Source organism: Capricornis sumatraensis, chromosome 3, assembly GCF_032405125.1.
Source record: "Capricornis sumatraensis isolate serow.1 chromosome 3, serow.2, whole genome shotgun sequence".
Lineage (NCBI taxonomy): Eukaryota > Metazoa > Chordata > Mammalia > Artiodactyla > Bovidae > Capricornis > Capricornis sumatraensis.
The window spans coordinates 31,459,329-31,479,392 of NC_091071.1; the positions used below are offsets into that span (position 1 = coordinate 31,459,329).

The 20,064-nt window shown below is 44.1% G+C and overlaps 1 protein-coding gene across 1 annotated transcript; it reads right to left on the bottom strand.

Moving 5' to 3' along the window:
- Window positions 1-1,450: 1,450 nt before the first annotated feature.
- TNFRSF17 (TNF receptor superfamily member 17) lies at window positions 1,451-13,257 on the bottom strand. Its single transcript, XM_068968398.1, is given in 6 exon segments — window positions 1,451-1,737; window positions 3,543-3,706; window positions 4,233-4,527; window positions 6,331-6,381; window positions 6,677-6,787; window positions 13,218-13,257. Coding segments are annotated over 6 exon segments (948 nt in total).
- Between the last annotated feature and the right edge of the window lie 6,807 nt (window positions 13,258-20,064).

A 20,064-nucleotide genomic window follows, 5' to 3' on the forward strand; every position in this document is an offset into this window, starting at 1 on the left:
AGAAGCTAGGAGGAATATTCCCAGGCCATATAACAGACAAGGAGCATCTGCCTGCCCTCAGAGAAACTAGACCTCAAAGCACTAATAAAAACCACAATGGCGATGGAACTAACACAAGGTACTTATCATGAACCAGAAACTTATCGTGGGAAAAAATAAATAATAAATGTACGTGTGTGTATATTTTCATTTAATCTTCAAAACAATGTTATAAGTAGATACTCTTATGATCCCCATTTTACAGATGGGGAAACTGAAACAGGGTGGTTAACTTTCTCAGTCACTCAGCGTCTATAACTTCCTAGTAACAGAGTCAGGATTCAAACTTGAAGAGCCAGTGTCTTCACCACTATGTTGTATCATCTATGGCCCTCAAGGCCCTGGAATGGAGCCATGATGGGCCCCAAGTAGGTAGAAATGTCTCACCAAGTTTCTCCATATCCCAAACCCAACACAAAAGCCACAAAGCCCCAAGACCTCGAGGTTCTCTGATGTAGTGCTAATGGGTATTATCTTAAGAATGATCAAAGTCAACAGACAGCAGAGGGCATTGCCTGTTTCCATAACACCCCAGGACCTTTGCACAACCCAAGGAAGGCAACCCTCTCCCAATAATGGGTAACCCAGTGAGATGAGAAACTCAGAAATGGAATTAAATTGATGTGAGAAGAAGAAAAAGGGATAGATCAGAATGTCTGGGTTTCACTTTGGCTCTTCATTTACCGTCTATGTGACCCTTGCCCTGACTCCCTTTCTGTCATGTGTAACAGGGCGATAGTAATGGTCCACTTACCTTGTGATTTGTTGTGTACATTAAATGCCTTAGTACAGGTAAAGCACTTGGAACAACCCCTGGCACATTAGAAAGGCTAAATAAATGCTGTCTGTCATTATTACTTCCTGTGTTAACTGCAAAAAATGATACCAAGTACACCTTTATCACAGTTTGCAGCTACACATTCATTTATACTATTATAATAATGCCTGTATGACTCCATGAAGCTGAAAGCTCCCAAAGTCAGGAACCAGTCATGCCCTGCACACTGAAGAGGGCGGCTGACTCCAGGCTTCTCCTATATACAGAGAATACATTGCTTTCCTTTAACAATAAAGAGAGAAATCTAGTCTGTCCTGAAATGTATGTGCCCATGTGTAGGAGAGAAGCTGCCTAACCACAGAAATATGTGACTATGGAATCTACACATCGCGGTGATTTTTTTGTTTTTTTTTTTCAGTGAGTCAATTTAATCATGAAACCAAGGAAGTTTCCAGAGTTAAGCTCCCAACAATAAGGTAGAAAAATATAGCTAACATAAAGATTTTCCAAAATTAGAGGACGGAAAGCCATATCATCTGCTGATAAATACAATCATCTTAAAGAGATCTGAGACACCATCCTTCCCTTAGGACAAAGATTTTCCAAGTAACTCTATACCATTAACATGGTTAATTATCTGGTATAAATTGATTTCTCCATCCCCGTGACACTGGTGGCAGCTAGCAGACTGTCGCAGTAGCCATTTGTTTTCGTGGTGACAAGAATGGTCGCGCCTTCCTCCATGGCTGGGAGGGGGAAGAAATGGTCAGAATCGACCTTCGGTTTGCTCCTGACACAGTCTTCACACGTACATTCTTCTACTGTGTACCCCAGGCCTCTCAAAAGAAGAGGTTCAGCCACAATACTGCTGCTATTGCTAACATCCAGGTCTGCGTTAGCATTCTTCTGGAGAACCGCTCCTGATTGCACAAAAACAGAACCATTATCCTAAAGCTTTCAGGGTGCTTGGTGTGCCACACTTAGCAGCATGCATCAGGGATCAAAGCAACAGGAGACAAAAGTCTTTCCCCAAAAGAAGCAGGCCTTCCACCCCAAGTCGTGAGCTGAAAGACCATGGGCCATGTTGGGTTCAAAGACATGCTCGCTTTATGGCACACAGTATTTTTAAAGTGTTTGCTTATCTGTTTAATGTTGGCCCGCATTTGAAAATCAAGAGATTCTACATACAAATCTAGACAACTGGTCTCTCTTTTTTGTGGCCACATCTCATGGCTTGGGGGTGCTTCCCAGGTGATTTAGCGGTAAAGAATCCGCCTGCACTGCAGAGACACGGAGACGCAGTTTCAATCCCTGGGTCAGGAAGATCCACTGGAGGAGGGAATGGCAACCCACTCCAGTATTCTTGCCTGGAGAATCCCACAGACAGAGGAGCTTGGTGGGCTACAGTCCATAGGGTCACAAAGTCCAAAGGGTCGCAGAATTTCCCCCACCAGGGATCAAAGTCATACCCCCTTCAGTGGAAGCACAGAGTCTTAACCAGTGGACCACCCGGGAAGTCCCTCTTTTACTTTTTTTTTTTTTAAGACAAAAAATGTGGCCAGTGGGAACTGACATTCCCACAAGAAAACACTTGGAAGTCCATAGCCTTTGTCTTCTTCAGGCTGGGCACGCGGTCCCCTATCACCGAACCTCCAGTGACCCACTACATTCGTTTCTGACCCACTTGGCCCTTGGATGCATTAAGATACCGACCCTTTTACAACTGTGAACTGACGGCTCAGCGTGTGTGACAGCATACCAAAACGAGTCTTGGGTGACACTTTACAATTCAAAGTAGAGATGTTTCTCTTACAGCACATTGGGCAGATTACTTTTTTTTTTTTTAATGAAACTTTCATGATCCCATAAGGAAGGAGTCTCTGTTGTGTCCCCATTACACTCCTGTGCAGGCATGTTTTAATACTTTCCCAACGTTCCATGGTATACCTCCATCGTCCAAAATGTCACACTTAAAGTCACTCCCCACCTGTCTCACAGGCCCCAGGCAAAAAAAAGAGAAATGAGTAAATGATATGGAACAGCCATCTTCCTCCCCTTTCTGCACTAGAAAGCAGACGAAATGTTGCCCTGTAGATTCTGCACGGAAAATACATGCATAAAGAAATAGGGCAATGACTGTACAGCGGTCTAGAAATTAGATCATGGGCAAAGGTGCCAAAATATTTTTCTCTTAAGAAACTCTTCAGCAGAATATTCACTTCTCTGGGACTGATTCTCTACTGCTTAATAAAGATCTTTGAGATGATTGCTTAAATAATCCAGGAGCAATTGGTAGTCATTTCTAGCTTTTTTTCATCAGTAGACTGTTCATCTGAGCAAACAACACTTGTATTTATATAAAAATAGGCCACCAATCTTGTCAAATAAATTTTTTTCGGATAGTACCAGACCCGGCTAGCTATTTCTGATAGTGTGATGTTTAATCAATGTCCTGACTTTGGTCAAAGAGGCCTCAGTACTTCAAAAGAGTAAATACCAAAGGAAGAATGTTGAGGAAGGCTGACATGGTACGATATCAACAAAGAAGGTGTAAACATCGGAAAGGAAGCTCCCTTCTCCCAAGTTCATTTAACCCAACTGTCATCTAACATACCCAAAAGGGCACTTACCAGATGAGATACACAACATGAAAGAAAAAAAGGAATTGAAATTCACAATAGCCACCTCTTGGAAAGAGATTTCAAAGATCAACCATCAAACCAACCTGTGTTTTTAAGTTTGTCCTTTAATGGTTCGGAGCTCATCTTCCTTAGCAAGAACATCAATACGAAAACTGTCAAGGAAACTATCAAGCTCAGGCCCAAACAGGTCCAGAGAAATGTATTTGTTCCTTTCACTGAATCAAGAGAACGTCAGAGAGAGAATGAACTTGATAACATAATATTCACATCAGGTAAAGATTATTTGCCATCCAGTTCCCCTAATTCCTCAGCTTTGACTTTTAAATTCTAAGTTAATACTTAATTAGGAGAGATGATAAAAATCTATGTTGCTAAGATTGCAGAATAAAATAGAGTTGAGTTCTGAAAAAGTATCCATTCCTGTTGGCATTTAAATGATTGCCTTATTTTCTTTCTCTTTTTGATTCAGAAAATCTCACCACCTTCCCATAATGTTTCTTCTTTGAATAAACAGTCAACTCCAGTATTCTTGGGCTTCCCTGGTGGCTCAGAGGGTAAAGAATCTGCCTGCAATGTGGGAGACCTGGGTTGGGGAGATTCCCATGGAGGAAGGCATGGCAACCCACTCCAGTATTCTTGCCTGGAGAATCCCCATGGATAGAGGAGCCTGGTGGGTTACAGTCACAAAGGGTCAGACACAGCTGAGCAACTAAGCACACATACACACAGAGCAAATACTTCACACCAATGAGTAATCATTCAAACAGGATTACTTACTTGTGTTACAATAATGCTGACATATTACGGGAGGAGTATTAGGGCACCGAAGTTGACACGATATGCAAGAATTCAGCAATCTGTCAAAATACTCGTTTGGGGAGCACCGCTGAGCCATCTGGAACTGGATCACAAAAAGAAACAAGGAAACCGCAGAAAGAACGGCATGGAAGGACAAGTAAACTCTTGTTGAGAATTCCTCAGCAAATGTAGTGACGGCAGCCAGAATGTCGAGGAAGAAAACAAACTTCACACTGATGACTTGGTTCTTAAGGGGGCTGACTCTTTGTACTGTGGCTAAGGATTTGAATACCAACACTAATTCCAGTTTCTAAGTTTGAGGCTTGAGTGGAGTAAGAGAGGGGGTATATGCAGCAAGAGCAAACCATACTTGAAACAGAAACTGCTTATTTATAGAAGAAATTTCTCAGGCAGGTGACAATTGTGGCATTGTCAACAAGCCTGAGGCATCAAGCAAAAGGTTCAGTAACCATTTCTGGAGCATCTGTTCTGTGAGCTGTCCTGTGTGATGGGCCCCAAGGAGAGAGATAAGACAAGGTCTGAGCCACTGAAGAACTTAAAACCTAACAGAGGAGACAGTGCGCAGGCCTGTTTAGTCACTCAGTTGTGTCAAACTCTTTGAGACCCTTTGGACTGGAGCCCACCAGGCTCCTCTGTCCATAGGACTTTTCCGGCAAGAATACTGGAGTGGGTTGCCATTTCTTAGAGGAGATAGAAATGCACTCAAATAACCACAAAGTATAGTGGGAAGAGAGGATGTGAGAGGGGGAGACTTCCCTGGTAATCCAGTGACTAAGACTCCACATGCCCAATGCAGGGGGCCCGGGTTCGATCTCTGGTCAGGGAACTAGATCCCACCTGCTGCAACTGAGCATTCACTTGCTGCAACTAAAGATTCTGCATGCCGAAACTAAGACCATGAAGCCAAATGAACAATTTTTTTTTAAGAAAGAAGAATGTGAGAAAAAAGGAGTATGAAGCACGACTACCAAGTTTTAAACCTAGGAAGAATCCCAGAATTCCGACAAATAGAGACTTCTAGGGTAAAAGAGGCAACTTCTATTTTTACTTCTAGGGTAAAATAGGTTAAAAAAAAAAAAAGAGGTAGGTAAAAGAGGGCTAGAGGAAGACATATATGGAACATAATAATAATATATGACTATTAATATAATGCTTTCGAATTGTGGTGCTGGAGAAGACTCTCGAGAGTTCCTTGGACAGCATGGAAATCAAACCAGTCAATCCTGAAAGAAATCAACATTGAATATTCATTGGAAGGACTGACGCTGAAGCCGAAGCTCCAGCACTTTGGCCATCTGATGTGAAGAGCCAACTCATTGGAAAAGACCCTGATGCTGGGAAAGACTGAGAGCAGGAGAAGAAGGGGGTGACAGAGGATGAGATGGTTGGATGGCATCACTGACTCAATGTATATGAGTTTGACCAAACTCTGGGAGATAGTGAAGGACAGGGAAGCCTGGTGTGCTACAGTCCATGGGGTCAAAAAGAGTCGGACATGACTTAGCGACTGAACAACAACAATAAATTAACATAATATTATAACATATGTCTATGTTATGTCTATATTCCGCTGTTGGACGTCTAGCCAATGTCTATTGAATGTTCCAATGTATGTTCCACTGTTAAAAACTTTGAAAAAACAGTTGGGTATATAGCAAAATTATCCATAGTCGTAGCATACAGAACAATCACCATTAATACTGGGGTGTGTGAAACAGAATTTGCAGACAGGCCTACCAATGTGTTCTTTGTTTGTTTTCATTTTATATTGGAGTATAGTTGATTTATGATGTTGTATTATACAAAGTGATTCAGTTATACATATTCTCATATCTATTCTTTTTCATACTCTTTTCCCATACGGGTTATTACAGAGTGGAGTCCCCCATGCTATTGCCAACATGTTCTATTTAGCCAATTCGTGATATAGATCTTTCTGGAAGGATTTCTGTAGGTGTCCAGATTGATTGATTGATTGATTGATTCATGTAGCACATTCCTTTTACATAAATGGAATCACGTGTGTTTGCATTTAATCATACTGAGAGATACCCATATAGAAATGTCCAAAGAAGTCAATCAGAAATACAGGACTCAAGTAAACTGCAAGGACAGAAAAAAATCTCAGATTAAGGACAGTGCATATCTCTAGGGGCAGAAAAGGGGCAAAAGAGGCTTCACCTATGTTGGTCACATTTTATTAAGCTGAATGGTAGACAAATTGACATTTTCTGTGTTATTCTTTTGTTTTACTTTTGGTTATTCTTTACACTTTTTGATATGAAAACAATGATAATAAAATAAAATGCAAGAATTAAAAAGAGCACACCTTTTTTTTTTTTTAATGAAGGGCTTGAGCCTAGAGGAAAGTTTGAACTTAGATTGATCAAAATCTCACATTCCTCCAGAGGTGAGGTCAACGGGTGTGACAGCCTGGGTGGGACAACCAAGAGCTGAAAGGGCCGGCCCAGCAGGTCCCACGCCCTCAGGCTCCTGCCAAACGGTGACCCTGGGAGGCAGGAAAGGACACAGGAAAAGCCTAATTAGAGACAGGCCAGGACAAAGGTTATCTCTCCCATCAGCCAAGCAAGGAGAGTTTCAGAGAAGGATAGGAAGTGGGATCAAATTCTGTGGAAAAGTCAGAGTTGATGCACTAGGGAAGGGGTCACTGGTGGCCTTTGAGTCGGTCAGTCAGCATATTGAGGGTACTCAAGGAGCAGAGAGCAAGAGGAAGTGGCCAAACTAGGCCATGCTGGGGAAGTCTGGTGGAGAGCACTGCTGTTTCTGACAGATGTGCTGGCTCAGGTAGAGGGATGTTCACTGCAGCGTCGCTGGTGGTCACACGAGCCTCTCCTTCATGGGGAACCTCACAGCAGAAGACTCTGCAACCACGCAGAGTTCTATGCAAAGAATTCAGTACTATGCAAAGAATGAAACCAATGCCCTCTGATGTGAACAGTACATCACTAAGTGGAAAATGCAAAGTACTGAAGAGTGTGTTTTCAAATCTTCTTTGTTGTGTTTACAAATAAAATATGTAATGTTTTTTAAATATTTTTAAAAGTAAAATTTAAAAAGACAAACAAACAAACAAAAAAAGTAGGGTCTGCTGCTGCTAAGTCACTTCAGTCATGTCCGACTCTGTGTGACCCCATAGACGGCAGCCCACCAGGCTCCTCCATCGCTGGGATTCTCCAGGCAAGAACACTGGAGTGGGCTCCCATTTCCTTCTCCAATGCATGAAAGTGAAAAGTGAAAGTGAAGTCACTCAGTCGTGTTTGACTCCTAGCGACCCCATGGACTGCAGCCTACCAGGCTCCTCCATCCATGGGATTTGCCAGGCAAGAGTACTGGAGTGGGGTGCCATTGCCTTCTCCAGGTAGGGTCTGTATAGAGATATAAACATACACTACATCCGAAAAGATGCTCAGGAGACAGGAATCATTGCCTCCAGCAAGAGACAAAAAGTCCAGGATGGAAAAACAAATTTACTTTTCATTGAAAAATTTTGGTACTATGTGAATAATTATTTTTAATAGTAATGATTATTTTTTCAATAGAATCATTTTTTTTAAAGGGTGCTCTATTAGTCCATTCAGGCTACTATATAAAATACCATAGACTGGATGGCTTATGAACAGCAAAACTATATTTTTCCCAGCTCTGAAGGCTGGGCACTCTAAGATAAAGGTGTCAGCAGATTTGGTGTCTGGTGAGAGCCCACACACAGAGAGCTGTCTTCTCACTAACTCTGTCCATAGTAGCTGGGGAGCTCGGAGGAGGGAAAAGAGTAGAGTAAAAGGAAAGTTACCCAAAGATGAAGATCATAGTCTAAAGGGGAAAGAATAAAGATTATAAGATGTCAGACCAGGATGGGCAGAGCCTGAGACGGTGTGAGGGCCAAAGCACCCTCACTGGGACTTACAAGCAATGAAGGCCTCCAGGGCTTGTTCTTTTTCTTTTCTTAAGTATTTATTTATCACTGACTCAATGGACATGAATTTGAGCAAACTCTGGGAGATAGTGAAGGACAGGGAAGGAAGCCTGGTGTGCTGCAGTCCATGGGCTCACCAAGAGTCAGGCACGACTTGGCAATTGAACAACAACAATAGTTTATTTATTCGGCTGCACCAAGGCTTAGTTGCAGCATACAGGATCTTTTTTAGTTGCGCCACGCACTCTTAGTTGCAGCATGTGGGATCTAGTTCCCTGACCAGGGATTGAACCTATGTCCCCTGCATTAGGAGCACAGAGTCTTTGCCCCTGGACTGCCAGAGAAGTCCCTACAGAGGTTGTTCTTAATCCCTTGTAGGCCTCAAGCGTCCTGGAGAAGCCCAAGAATGGCTCCATCCTCAGAGAGGTCATGGCAATCGCCTCCTGCCCTGTTGCTAAGCATCTCAGATGCGCTGGGTGGATGCCTGGGAACCAGGCTGGGGATCTTCATCTTACCTCACACTCTCTCCCCAAAACCATCTTTCTCCAAGTCATTTCAAGCTTGAACCAGAGAGAGCAGAACTTGGAGCTGTATCCCATCAGTGGATGGGCAGCCCAGAGAGGAGGGTAATGCCAGCCTGCTGAGGCTCCCCAGGGCAGCTCTGGTCCCTCCCCTTCCCCAGGTTTGCTGTTCAGCTTGCTCTGACTTTGTGGGGGAAACCCGTGATCCTTCCAATAAAGCTCCTTTTTGGCTTATGTTAGCCAGAGTCAGTTTGGGCTGATTGCTAATAATCCAAACATAAAATCCTTGACCATATTCACCCATTCTTAACTGATTCCTCCACTCTTGCTTGAAATGTCCAGAGCAGACACTGACTGAGGTAAGCTGTGCCTTCCCCTTTGCTCCTCAGGATAAGGGGGACTAGTATAACATCTTCCAATTGCAAGGAAAATCCCACTCAATTAAAAGATCCTTTTCCCAAATTACTAAACAACTAGCAAGTTTTCACAGCAGAACACGTGGATTCTGGCATCTTTGGGTCGGCTGATCCTCCTCCATGACAGCAAAGGCGATGGGGAAATACAGGAGACAGAGATACGGGATTGGGAGATGTTATGTTAGTCAGGACTCTTCCCATAGAAACGATATAAAAACTTAAGTTCAAAAAGAATTTACTAGTATTATAGCTGGAAAGTATAGTAGAATCAGCTATCGTAGCTGAAGTTTCTCTCTGTCAGTTGCCTCATCAATGACATCTTCTGAGTCTTGGCTCCATTCCTAGATCTTTCCCTCATGGTCACAAGGGAGCTGCACCACTTCCAGCCCTCACACACTCATGCCTTCTAAACCCTCCTTACTCGTCTCTTCTGTTCCCATGATATTAAATATTTTACCTTCCAAATCTGTATATTCAACTCCAACCCTGACCCTGAAATCCAGACCCGTCTACCAACTGCCTACTTGATACATCCATTTAAAAGTTTAAGAAGTATCTCAAACTTTACTAAAGTGCATGTGGGTGGACTACCCTGGTGGTCCAGTGGCTAAGACTCTGTGTTCCTAACCAGGTTTGATCCCTGGTTGGGGAACAAGATCCCACATGTTGCAACAACAACTAAAGATGCAGTGTGCTGAAGGGGGAACCCTCCTGCACTGTTGGTGGGAATGCAAACTAGTACAGCCACTATGGAGAACAGTGTGGAGATTCCTTAAAAAATTGCAAATAGAACTACCGTATGACCCAGCAATCCCACTGCTGGGTATACACACCGAGGAAACCAGAATTGAAAGAGACACATGTACCCCAATGTTCATCGCAGCACTGTTTATAATAGCCAGGACATGGAAACAACCTAGATGTCCATCAGCAGATGAATGGATAAGAAAGCTTTGGTACATGTACACAATGGAGTATTACTCAGCCGTTAAAAAGAATTCATTTGAATCAGTTCTGATGAGATGGATGAAACTGGAGCCGATTATACAGAGTGAAGTAAGCCAGAAAGAAAAACACCAATACAGTATACTGACACATATATATGGAATTTAGGAAGATGGCAATGACGACCCTGTATGCAAGACAGGAAAAAAGACACAGCTGTGTATAACGGACTTTTGGACTCAGAGAGAGAGGGAGAGGGCGGGATGATTTGGGAGAATGGCATTCTATCATGTATACTATCATGTAAGAATTGAATCGCCAGTCTATGTCTGACGCAGGATACAGCATGCTTGGGGCTGGTGCATGGGGATCACCCACAGAGATGTTATGGGGAGGGAGGTGGGAGGGGGTTTCATGTTTGGGAACACATGTAAGAATTAAAGATTTTAAAATTTAATAAAAAAAAAAAAAAGAAATGGGTTGGCAGAGGGATGGCATGGGAGGTTGTGGTTAGCAGATGTAAACTTTCATATAAAGAGAAAGAATGGGTAAACAACAAGGGCCTACTGGATAGCACAGAGAACTATATTCAATATCTATGATAAACCACAATGGAAAAGAATATTTATAAAAAAGAAAGTATATATGTATAACTGAATCACTTTGCTGTACAGCATAAATTAACAACATTGTAAATCAACTATACTTCAATTAAAAATATTAAAAACTGAAAAACAAAACAAAATAAAATGGTAAAAAAAAAAAAAAAAAAAGATGCAGTGTGCTGCAACTAAGACCCGGCACAGCCAAACAAATAAATATTTTTTTAAAAGAGGTATCTCAAACTTTGTTAAAGTGCTGGACTCTTCAAAAGGGGGAGGGCGTGTATGCTGCCTTTTCAAACCTGCGTGGTCACTGAATCCCTTTTTTGAAGGATCACCTATGAAAATTTAGGAATAAATGTTTTGTGAACACGATTTGGGAAAAGTCAGGCCCGATTATCTCTACAATTCTCTCTAGTCTGCAAAGACTGTGATTTGGGGATTCAGCAAAATAATAAAACAGAAGCAAATAGCATGTTTTAACAATAAGGATTTTTTTTTTAAGTTTCCTGAAAAATTTTTGTAGATGTAATAACATCACCAAAAGAGTCCTGAGTCTGACCTCACTTTACACAGAGAAAACAGGGAGGAAAACCAATCCCTGAGTTGGTATCAAGCTTCAGCAGTCACTCAACGCCCTAAAGAAGCGAAAAGACGCTGCCTCAAACTCCAAAGCCATTAGCGTGTTATGTAAGTATAACTGACTAGTATAACAGCTCCCAATTGCAAGGAAAATCCACTCAATTAAAAGATCTTTTTTCCAGATTACTAAACAACTAGCAAGTTTTCACAGCAGAACACGCTGACCTTTAACTCTTAACTCCAAACCAACAGTACACAAGTTTTTCCAAGGGTTTTAGTAGATTTCTCCAGATTTATGTTTGTCAGTGTTCTCCAGAGAAACAGAACGAACAGGATGTATATATAGAGAGAAAGAGATTTACTGTAAGAAACTGGTTCGCAAAAGGAGGCTGAAAAGTCCTAAGATGTGCAGTTGGCAAGCTTGGGACCCAGGAAAATCAACAGTGATGGTATCATTTCAGTCTGAGTTTAAAGTTCCAGCTCAAGAACCAGCAGGCTCCAGACCCCAAAAAAGCTGATATTTCAGCTTGAGTCCAGCCAGGAAAAGACTGGGGTCCCAGCTCAGCAGGCAGGCAGACCTTCAACTCTTTGGACGAGGGCAATCTGCTTTACTCAGTATACTCATTCAGATGCTGTGCTGTGTTAAGTTGCTTCAGTCATGTCCAACTCTTTGCAACCCCATGGACTGTAGCCTGCCAGGCTCCTCTGTCCATGGGCTTTCTCAGGCAAGAATACTGGAGTGGGTAGCCATTCCCTTCTCCAGGGTATCTTCCTGATCCAGGGATCAAACCCGAGTCTCCTGCATTACAAGCAGATTCTTTACTGTCTGAGCCACCAGGGAAGCCCCATTTGGATGTTAATAAATCCAAAAACATCCACACAGACCCACCCAGAATAACATTTGACCAAGTATCTGGGCACCCCTTGGCCCATCAAACTGACACACAAAATTCACCATCACAAGGCCCTGAACAAGGGACTTCCTTGGTGGTCCAGTGGCTAAGATTCCATGCACCAAATTCAGGGGGCCCAGGGTTCATCCCCTTGTCAGACAACTAGACCCCACATGCTGCAACTAAAAGACCCTGAACGCTGCAACTAAGACCTGGCACAGCCAAAATAAATAAATAACAAATATTTTAAAAAACAAAAATCAGGGCCTTTCGTTAGGGGAAACACACTGACTGAAACTGCCCACTCTGACCAGGCACCATAGTATCCATTTCCGTGGGTTATTTTACGACAGGAGGTCCTGGTAGGGAACATGGAACTAATAAGCCACCGTCAACCGGATGAGTTCGGGAAAGTACAAAAGGAGACGCCATGTGTCTTACCCCCTCTCAGAATCCTTTTTGTTGGAACCCATCTTGGCTGAGCAAGGCATACACCACCAGGAAAGACCCTGAGTCAGAGTGATTGGCCAAAGACAACCCAGAAACTAATCCCATCACCATAAAACCCCAGACTGCAAGCTACGTGGCCCAGGAGTTCTCCTGGGTTCCCTAACCCTCCTGTTCTCCACCTGGGGCGCCCCTTCCCAATAAAGTCTCTTGCTTTTTCAGCACATGTGTCTCCTTGGCCAATTCATTTCTGAGTATTAGACAAGAGCCCTGGAAGGGGTCCCCCTGCCAGCAACACCTTAACTGCATACCCAGTCCTTGCCTTCTGTTGACCACCTTGAGTGAGCTCTGTGCTCTGTAGTCCTATGTCCCCTAGGTTTCTCTGGGAGCTGTGTCTCCCAGCATCCCCGCACGGCTCCTGGGCAGAGTTGACCCACAGAGGAGCACGCATGAGACTAGGAAAGAGCATAGGAAGTGGCAGCTTCCTGTTCTCTGAAGGGCATCATTGTCACGTGCAGTGATAGATAGTAACAAAGACGCCTCATGGGTTCAGGCGCATCCTCATTCTCCTTTGCTCTGCATTTGGCTCTTCTTCCCACCTGACGCCCTGCTGACCAACAGTGGCCCCAGCCCCACCATTTTGCCATCAGCTTACCTGCTGATTCACAGAGGCGGGGGCTGCACAGAGGCAACCTAGACAAATCCCACAAGCTCCCTCTCACAGCGCCATGTTAGCAGCTGGACGTTCCTGACTCCTCACATCAACGGGTCAGTGATTCCGCTGGTCTTCAGCTCCCCAGCTCCCTCCACGACTATGGAAGGTCTTATCTCTATAATATGTCCCAGATACTCTACTACCCACGGTGGCTCAGCTCCCATGACCGCCCCTGACGAATATACCTCTTTACTCTTGCTGTTGAAATATCCACCCGGGGACTTCCCTGCTGGTCCAGTGGTTAAAGTCCACCTTCCAGTGTGGAAGATGCGGATTGGATCCTTGGTGAGGGAATTCAGATTCCACGTGCTGCAGGGACAACAAAGCCTCATCCCGCAGCTACTCAGTCTGAGTGTTCTGGAGCTCACACGCTGCAGTGAAAGACTATATGTTGCAACTACGACCTGACACAGCCAAATAAATAAATAAATGTTTTAAAAGAAAGAGAGATTCTCTCAGAACTGTCCAGAATCCTGCCTGCATAGTGGCACATTATGATTAAGGCACAAGCTTTGGAGCCAGAAAAATCTGAAGCCCAGCCCCACCACAATGTGTGACCTTGGGCAAGTAGCTTAACCTCTCTGAGCCTCAAATTCCTTATCTATAGAAATGTCCTTGATAATATATCAACTTTGTGGAACTGTTGCAAGGATTAAGTAAGATGATTTCTAGAACACTTAAGTTTATGTGCAAATAATTTATGAGCACAGTTTCAAGCCCAGAATAAGTGCTCAGCAAATTTTAGTGATTTTGTTATTATTAAAAAGAAGCCCAGAGCTAATAAACTTCTGGGAAGGTTGTTTGTCCAAGGCTGGCTAGAGCAGTATAACCAGGAGGAGATCCCACATAAATGTTGCCGTTGTTCAGTTGCTAAGTTGTGTCCAACTCTTTGCGACCCCATGGACTGCAGCATACCAGGCTTCCCTGTCCCTCACTATCTTCCAGAGTTTGCTCAAACTCATGTCGATTGAGTCAGTGATGCCATCCAACCATCTCATCCTCAGTTGCCCCCTTCTCCTCTTGCCCCCAATCTTTCCCAGCATCAGAGTCTTTTCCAATGAGTCGGCTCTTCGCATCAGGTGGCCAAAGGATTTCAGCTTCAGCTTCAACATCAGTCCTTCCAATGAATATTCAGGGTTGATTTCTTTTAGGATCAACTGGTTTGATCTCCTTGCTATCCAATGGGATTCCCCAAAACTAAAGCCAGGAAAATAATATCATTCATGAATTGCTGAAATTTCAAATAAATCAATTAATTTATTTAAAAATATAAATGCTAGAATTTCAAAGGCTGATGACAGAAAGAGTCACTGCCAGGGTGGAGGACAGAATGTACTTGAGTTTGAGAGATACGTTAAGGCAAGGGGTTAGTACTAAAGTAATGAGTAGAGAGCAAAAGCAAGAGTTCTTTTTTTCTTTTTTAATATTTATTTATTTATTTGGCTGTTCCAGGTCTTAGCTACAGCACATGGGATCTTCAATTTTCCTTACAGCATGTGGGATCTTTAGTTGCAGCATGTGGAAGCTAATTCCCTGACCAGGGATCAAACCCAGGCTTGCTGCATTCGCACAGAGTCCTACCCACGGGATCACAAGGGAAGTCCCAAGAATTCTCTTTTTATAGGATGACTGATGACTCTGCTAGCACAGAGCTAGCATAATAGCCCTCAGGAAATCCACAGGTTCAGTCCAAAACCCTTACTTTCTTTCAAAGTAGAAAAACAGCTTCTAGAAATTCAAATATTGTTGCGATACTGTCAAAAGCTAGATACTTTTACTGTCATTTACTTTAGTAGATGTACATGGTATTTATTATGACACATTATTTTGATAACTATTATTTAGTGCATCCTTTTTATTAGAGAAGGTTAGACAGTTCTCATTACAGGATTTGCATTTGTATTAGGTGATCTGGAAGCAGGTTCAAGAAAACAAGGCTTAGCTCTGGACTGGACGTTGACAGGTTGAGGGGTTAATTGTATAATCGGGGTATAACTATGTATTAGCCAAGTTATTCCAGAAAGACAGAACCAAAAGGAGATAGATAGGGCTTCCCTCGTAGTCCAGTGGGTAAGACTCTGTCTGCCAATGCAGGGGACATGAGTTCAATCCCTGGATCAGGAAGATGCTTCGAGGTAGCTATGTCCGTGCACCACAACTACTGAGCCTGTGTTCTAATGCCTGAGAGCTGCAGCTATTGAGTCCATGAGCTGCAACAAGGGAAGCTCGAGTGCCCTAGAGCCTGTGCTCTGCAGCAAGAGAAGCCCACGCATCACAGTGGCCCCCACTCTCCTCAACTAGAGAAAGCCCTCTTGCAGCAACGAAGACCCAGCATAGCCAACAAATACATAAGTTTCAAACAGAGATAGATAGACAGACAGGTATTTTAAGGAATTGTCTCATGCAGTTGTGGGGGCTGCAAGTCCAAAATCATAGGGCAGCCTAACAGCCCAAAAATACAGGGAAGAGTTGATGTTCCAGTATTGAGTCCAAAATCCAGAAAGCAAACCAGGGAGTCTGGAAATTCTAGGGTTTAAAAGTTGCAGGCTTGAGGCCAAATTTTTTTGGGGAAAAGCAAACTTCAGTCTTTGCTGTTGAGGGTAATCGGTTTTATTGACAATCCACTGATTTGAATGTTAGTGACATCTAGAAAATATCTTCATGGCGACATCTAGACTGTGTGACTCTGGCGATCGCTGGAGCTGTGCCCAGTGATACAGTGCTCGCCTAAGCAAAAGCCAGGATTGTGCTTTCTATGCCCCTCTTTGAAGTCACACATAGATGAATAACTTTTTTTGAATGCGGGCAGAAGAGACACATGTCACTTGAAGACAGGGGCCAGGGCTTAATTCAACCATGTTCTCTTTCCCTCTGCCATGCTGAATAGCAATGCCCCAGATGCTGACAGCTTCATGAGCCTGGATTCCAAAGGGAGGATGACAGAAGCACAGCCCCAGATGACCCAGGAAGGAAACTGTGACGGGCTGAATGTTTGCACCCCAGATTCATCTGTTGAAGCCAGAATTCCCAATGTGATGGTATCTGGAGGTGAGGCCTTTGGGAGGTGATGAAGCTTAGATGAGGACATGAGGGGGAAGGCCATCATGATGAGATTAGTGCCCTTACAAGAAGAGACACCAGGGAACTTTCTTCTTTTTTAAAAAAAAGTTTTAAACTTTTTATTTTATATTGGAACATAGCAATGGACAATATTGTGATAGCCCTTCCCTGGTGGTCCGGCGGTTAAAAATCTGCCTGCCAGTGTCAGGTTCGCAGGTTCAATCCCTGGTCCAGGAAGATTCCACATACCACGGGACAACTAAGCCCATGGAAGCCACGACTACTGAAGTCCGCACGCCCTAGAGTCTGTGCTCTGCAACAAGAGAAGCCACCGCGAGAAGCCCGCACACCACAACTAGAGAGTAGCCTCTGCTGGTCACAACTAGACAGAAGCCCACATGCAGCAGCAAGACTCAGGGCAGCCAAAACTAAATTTAAAGAGAAAAATGTTGTGATAGGTTCAGGTGCACAGCAGAGCCACCCAGCCAAACGTATACATGTATCCATTCTCCCCCAAACTCCCCTCCTATCCAGACTGCCACATGATGTTGAGCAGAGTTCCCACCAGAGAACTTGAGCGCTCAAGTGCCACGGGAGACCACAGGGAGAAGGCAGCCGGCTGTGAGCCGGGAAGGGAGCTCTCAGACACCACACCTGCTGGCACGTTGATCTCGGACTGCCCAGACTTAGAATTTATTTCTTAACAATAGAAATAAATGTCTGTTGTTTAATCCACCCAGCCTATGATATTCTGTAATAGTAATGCATGCATCCTGAGACATGTGGCGTGAATGAGACCTGGGTGATGTTTGTTACTGCAGCATGGCTTCGTCTACCCTGACTGATACAGCATCCAAAGCCACGGTATTAACCATTGGGAAGCACTGCCTCTTCACTACCACTGAAAACTTCTTTATGAGCACTAAATATCTCCAAACAAGCTTTTGCTAGTGTTGTGGTTGTGTTGTCACTAAGTCGTGTCCAATCTTTTGCCCCATCCACTATATAGCCCACCAGGCTCCTCTGTCCAAGGGATTTCCCAAGCAAGAATACTGGAATGGGTTGCCAGTTCTAACACCGCACCTCCCGTGTATCCTACACTGGCAGGTGGATTCTTTACCACTGAGCCACCCAGGAAGCCCTTTGCTAGTGTACTGCAGTCCAAAATGAAAGAAACTTCAAAAGAACACGAAACTAACAGGAACAGGAAGGAACAGCAAACGTTAAGCCAGAAACGCTGGCCCTCTGGCATATATCCATAAATTGCAGATGATCGGGTTTCTTCTTAAACCTGAAACAGAGCCTGGGGGAGGCTGGGCTTGTGCTAAGGAGAGCTGGAGGAGATGGAACAGCTCAGCGCCGGGATCTAGTGAAGCATCAGCGTCTCTGCTGGGTAAATCCTGCAATGGCAGAGTCCCATACAAAGGCCTCCTTCCTCCCTCTCTCCCTCGTACTCAGATCTCTGCATCCCTCAGACGCCTGTTTGCTTGTGAACATGAAAAGGCTAATTTGATTTGGGGCCAAGTCTCAAGGTCGTCTGCTAGTTTTCCAAGAAGATTTCCTTTGAAGACCAGCCTCTCTGAACTCCTGCCTTCTCTAACTTCTTCGGAAATGCCACCTTCTATTAGCTCTTTGTAATTTCTCAAAGTGGCTTCACTCTGATTTCCAGGGGGTCCGGACTATATCTAAGACTCATCATGGCAGGGAAGTCTGAATTCTTGTTTTTCAAACCAATGACTTCTCCCCATGACACTTTTTGTCTCCACTGTAAATACCAATACCCTCAACATACACAGCATGCTGACCCAGTGGGGCCTGGGTCACTAGATGACTTGAGAAGCAGAGAAAATTCCTCCCACTCTCTAAATACTGACTGAGTGCCCACTTTGTCCTAGGCGCTATGAAAGGCACCAGGATACAATGGTGAGTTCATTTTAGATGTGGTTCCTGCCCTAACAGAGTTTACAGTCTAGTGGAGGACACAGGAAAAAAAAAATTTTTTTTTAACTACCTAAAATTGTGAAAGTAATATTAAGGGGAAAACATGGTGCTAAGAGAAAGCCTGAAAAGAGGTGAGTGAGGGCTGAAGGTACAGTGGAAAGAAACTCAACTGTGAGTTGGAGGCCCTCTGAGAAGCAGTCACCAAAGTGGAATTAGATTGCGACAGGTTTTGAAGAAAAGCACTTGTAAAGAATAGGGCTTCCCAGGTGGTGCTGGTAGCAAAGAATGCCAATACAGGAGACATAAAAGATGAGGGTTTGATCCCTGGGTCAGGAAGATCCCCTGGAGGAGGGCATGGCAACCTACGCCAGTATTCTTGCCTGGAGAATCCTGTGGACAGAGGAGCCTGGCGGGCTACAGTCCACAGGGTCTCAAGGAGTCAGACACAACTGAGGGGACTTAGCGTGCACGCACTTGTGAAGAGCACAAGAAAGGAGCTAGAGAAGGGGGAAGAAACTTCAGGCCATAATGCAGATCTGATGCCACTGAAGAAGGCAAGGAAGACACTGGGTAGCAAGTGTCTCGGGCTGCAGCCAAGGCCAGGCTGATTGGGGAGGGTGGGGGGGCAGCAGTTCTTGAGCGCAAGCTTCCTACGAGGGGTCCTGGGTCTCACAGCAATGGGCTTGATGCGCTAGCCCTGTGACTGTGCTGGGGCCCAACTGGGAGTCTCGGGGGAGCAGTGGTGAGCGGTGGCACCTGGGATGGTCAGGAAGGCAGGAACCCAGCAGCACACCCCTCCGGGAGTCACTGTCATGACTGCCAGTCTCCAGGTGTGTTTGGGAAGCAGCCCTCTATGATTTCCATGGGCCTTTCTTTTATTTTTTTATTATTTAATTGGAGTAGAGCTGCTTTACAATGTTGTGTTAACTTCTGCTGTACCGCAAAGTGAGTCAGTCACACGTACACATGTATCCCCTCTTCCTTGGATTTCCTTCCCAGTTAGGCCACCACAGAGCATTGAGGAGAGTTCCCTGTGCTGTGCAGTAGGTCCTCATCAGTCACCTGCTTCATGCATCACGTGTGCCTGTTCCGTAGCTCAGCTGTGTCCGACTCTCCACAACCCCATGGACTGTAGCCTGCCAGGCTCCTCTGTCCACGGGAATTTTCAGGTAAGAACACTGCAGTAGATAGCTATTCCCTTCTCCACTGAGCCGTCTACCTCAGAGGGCTGTTGTAAGGATATTGCAAAACAATCTATAGGATACAATTATTACAGGGCCTAGAACATAGGAACCAGTCTCCAAGTGGGCTTGTTATACATGTTGTTTGATAAATATTTTTAAAGTTTGAGTAGTTCCATAATATACAACTTCCACATCACTTAGGTGAATATCAGGAACACTGTTACATGATTTTTTCCATGTCACCAATTAATGTTCATCTACAAATATTTAACAATATTTCATGGAGTCTAATAATCTGGACCTATTGTATCTCAAAAAGATTATCAGTTAACATGCCAAGAATATTATTTATAAATATCCTATTGCTTAAAATACCTTATGACTTCCCTGGTAGCTCAGATGGTAAAGCATCTGCCTACAATGTGGGAGACCTGGGTTCAATCCCTGGGTCAGGAAGATCCTCTGGAGAAGAAAATGGCAGCCCACTCCAGTACTCTTGCCTGGAAAATCCATGGACAGAGGAGCCTGGTAGGCCACAGTCCATGT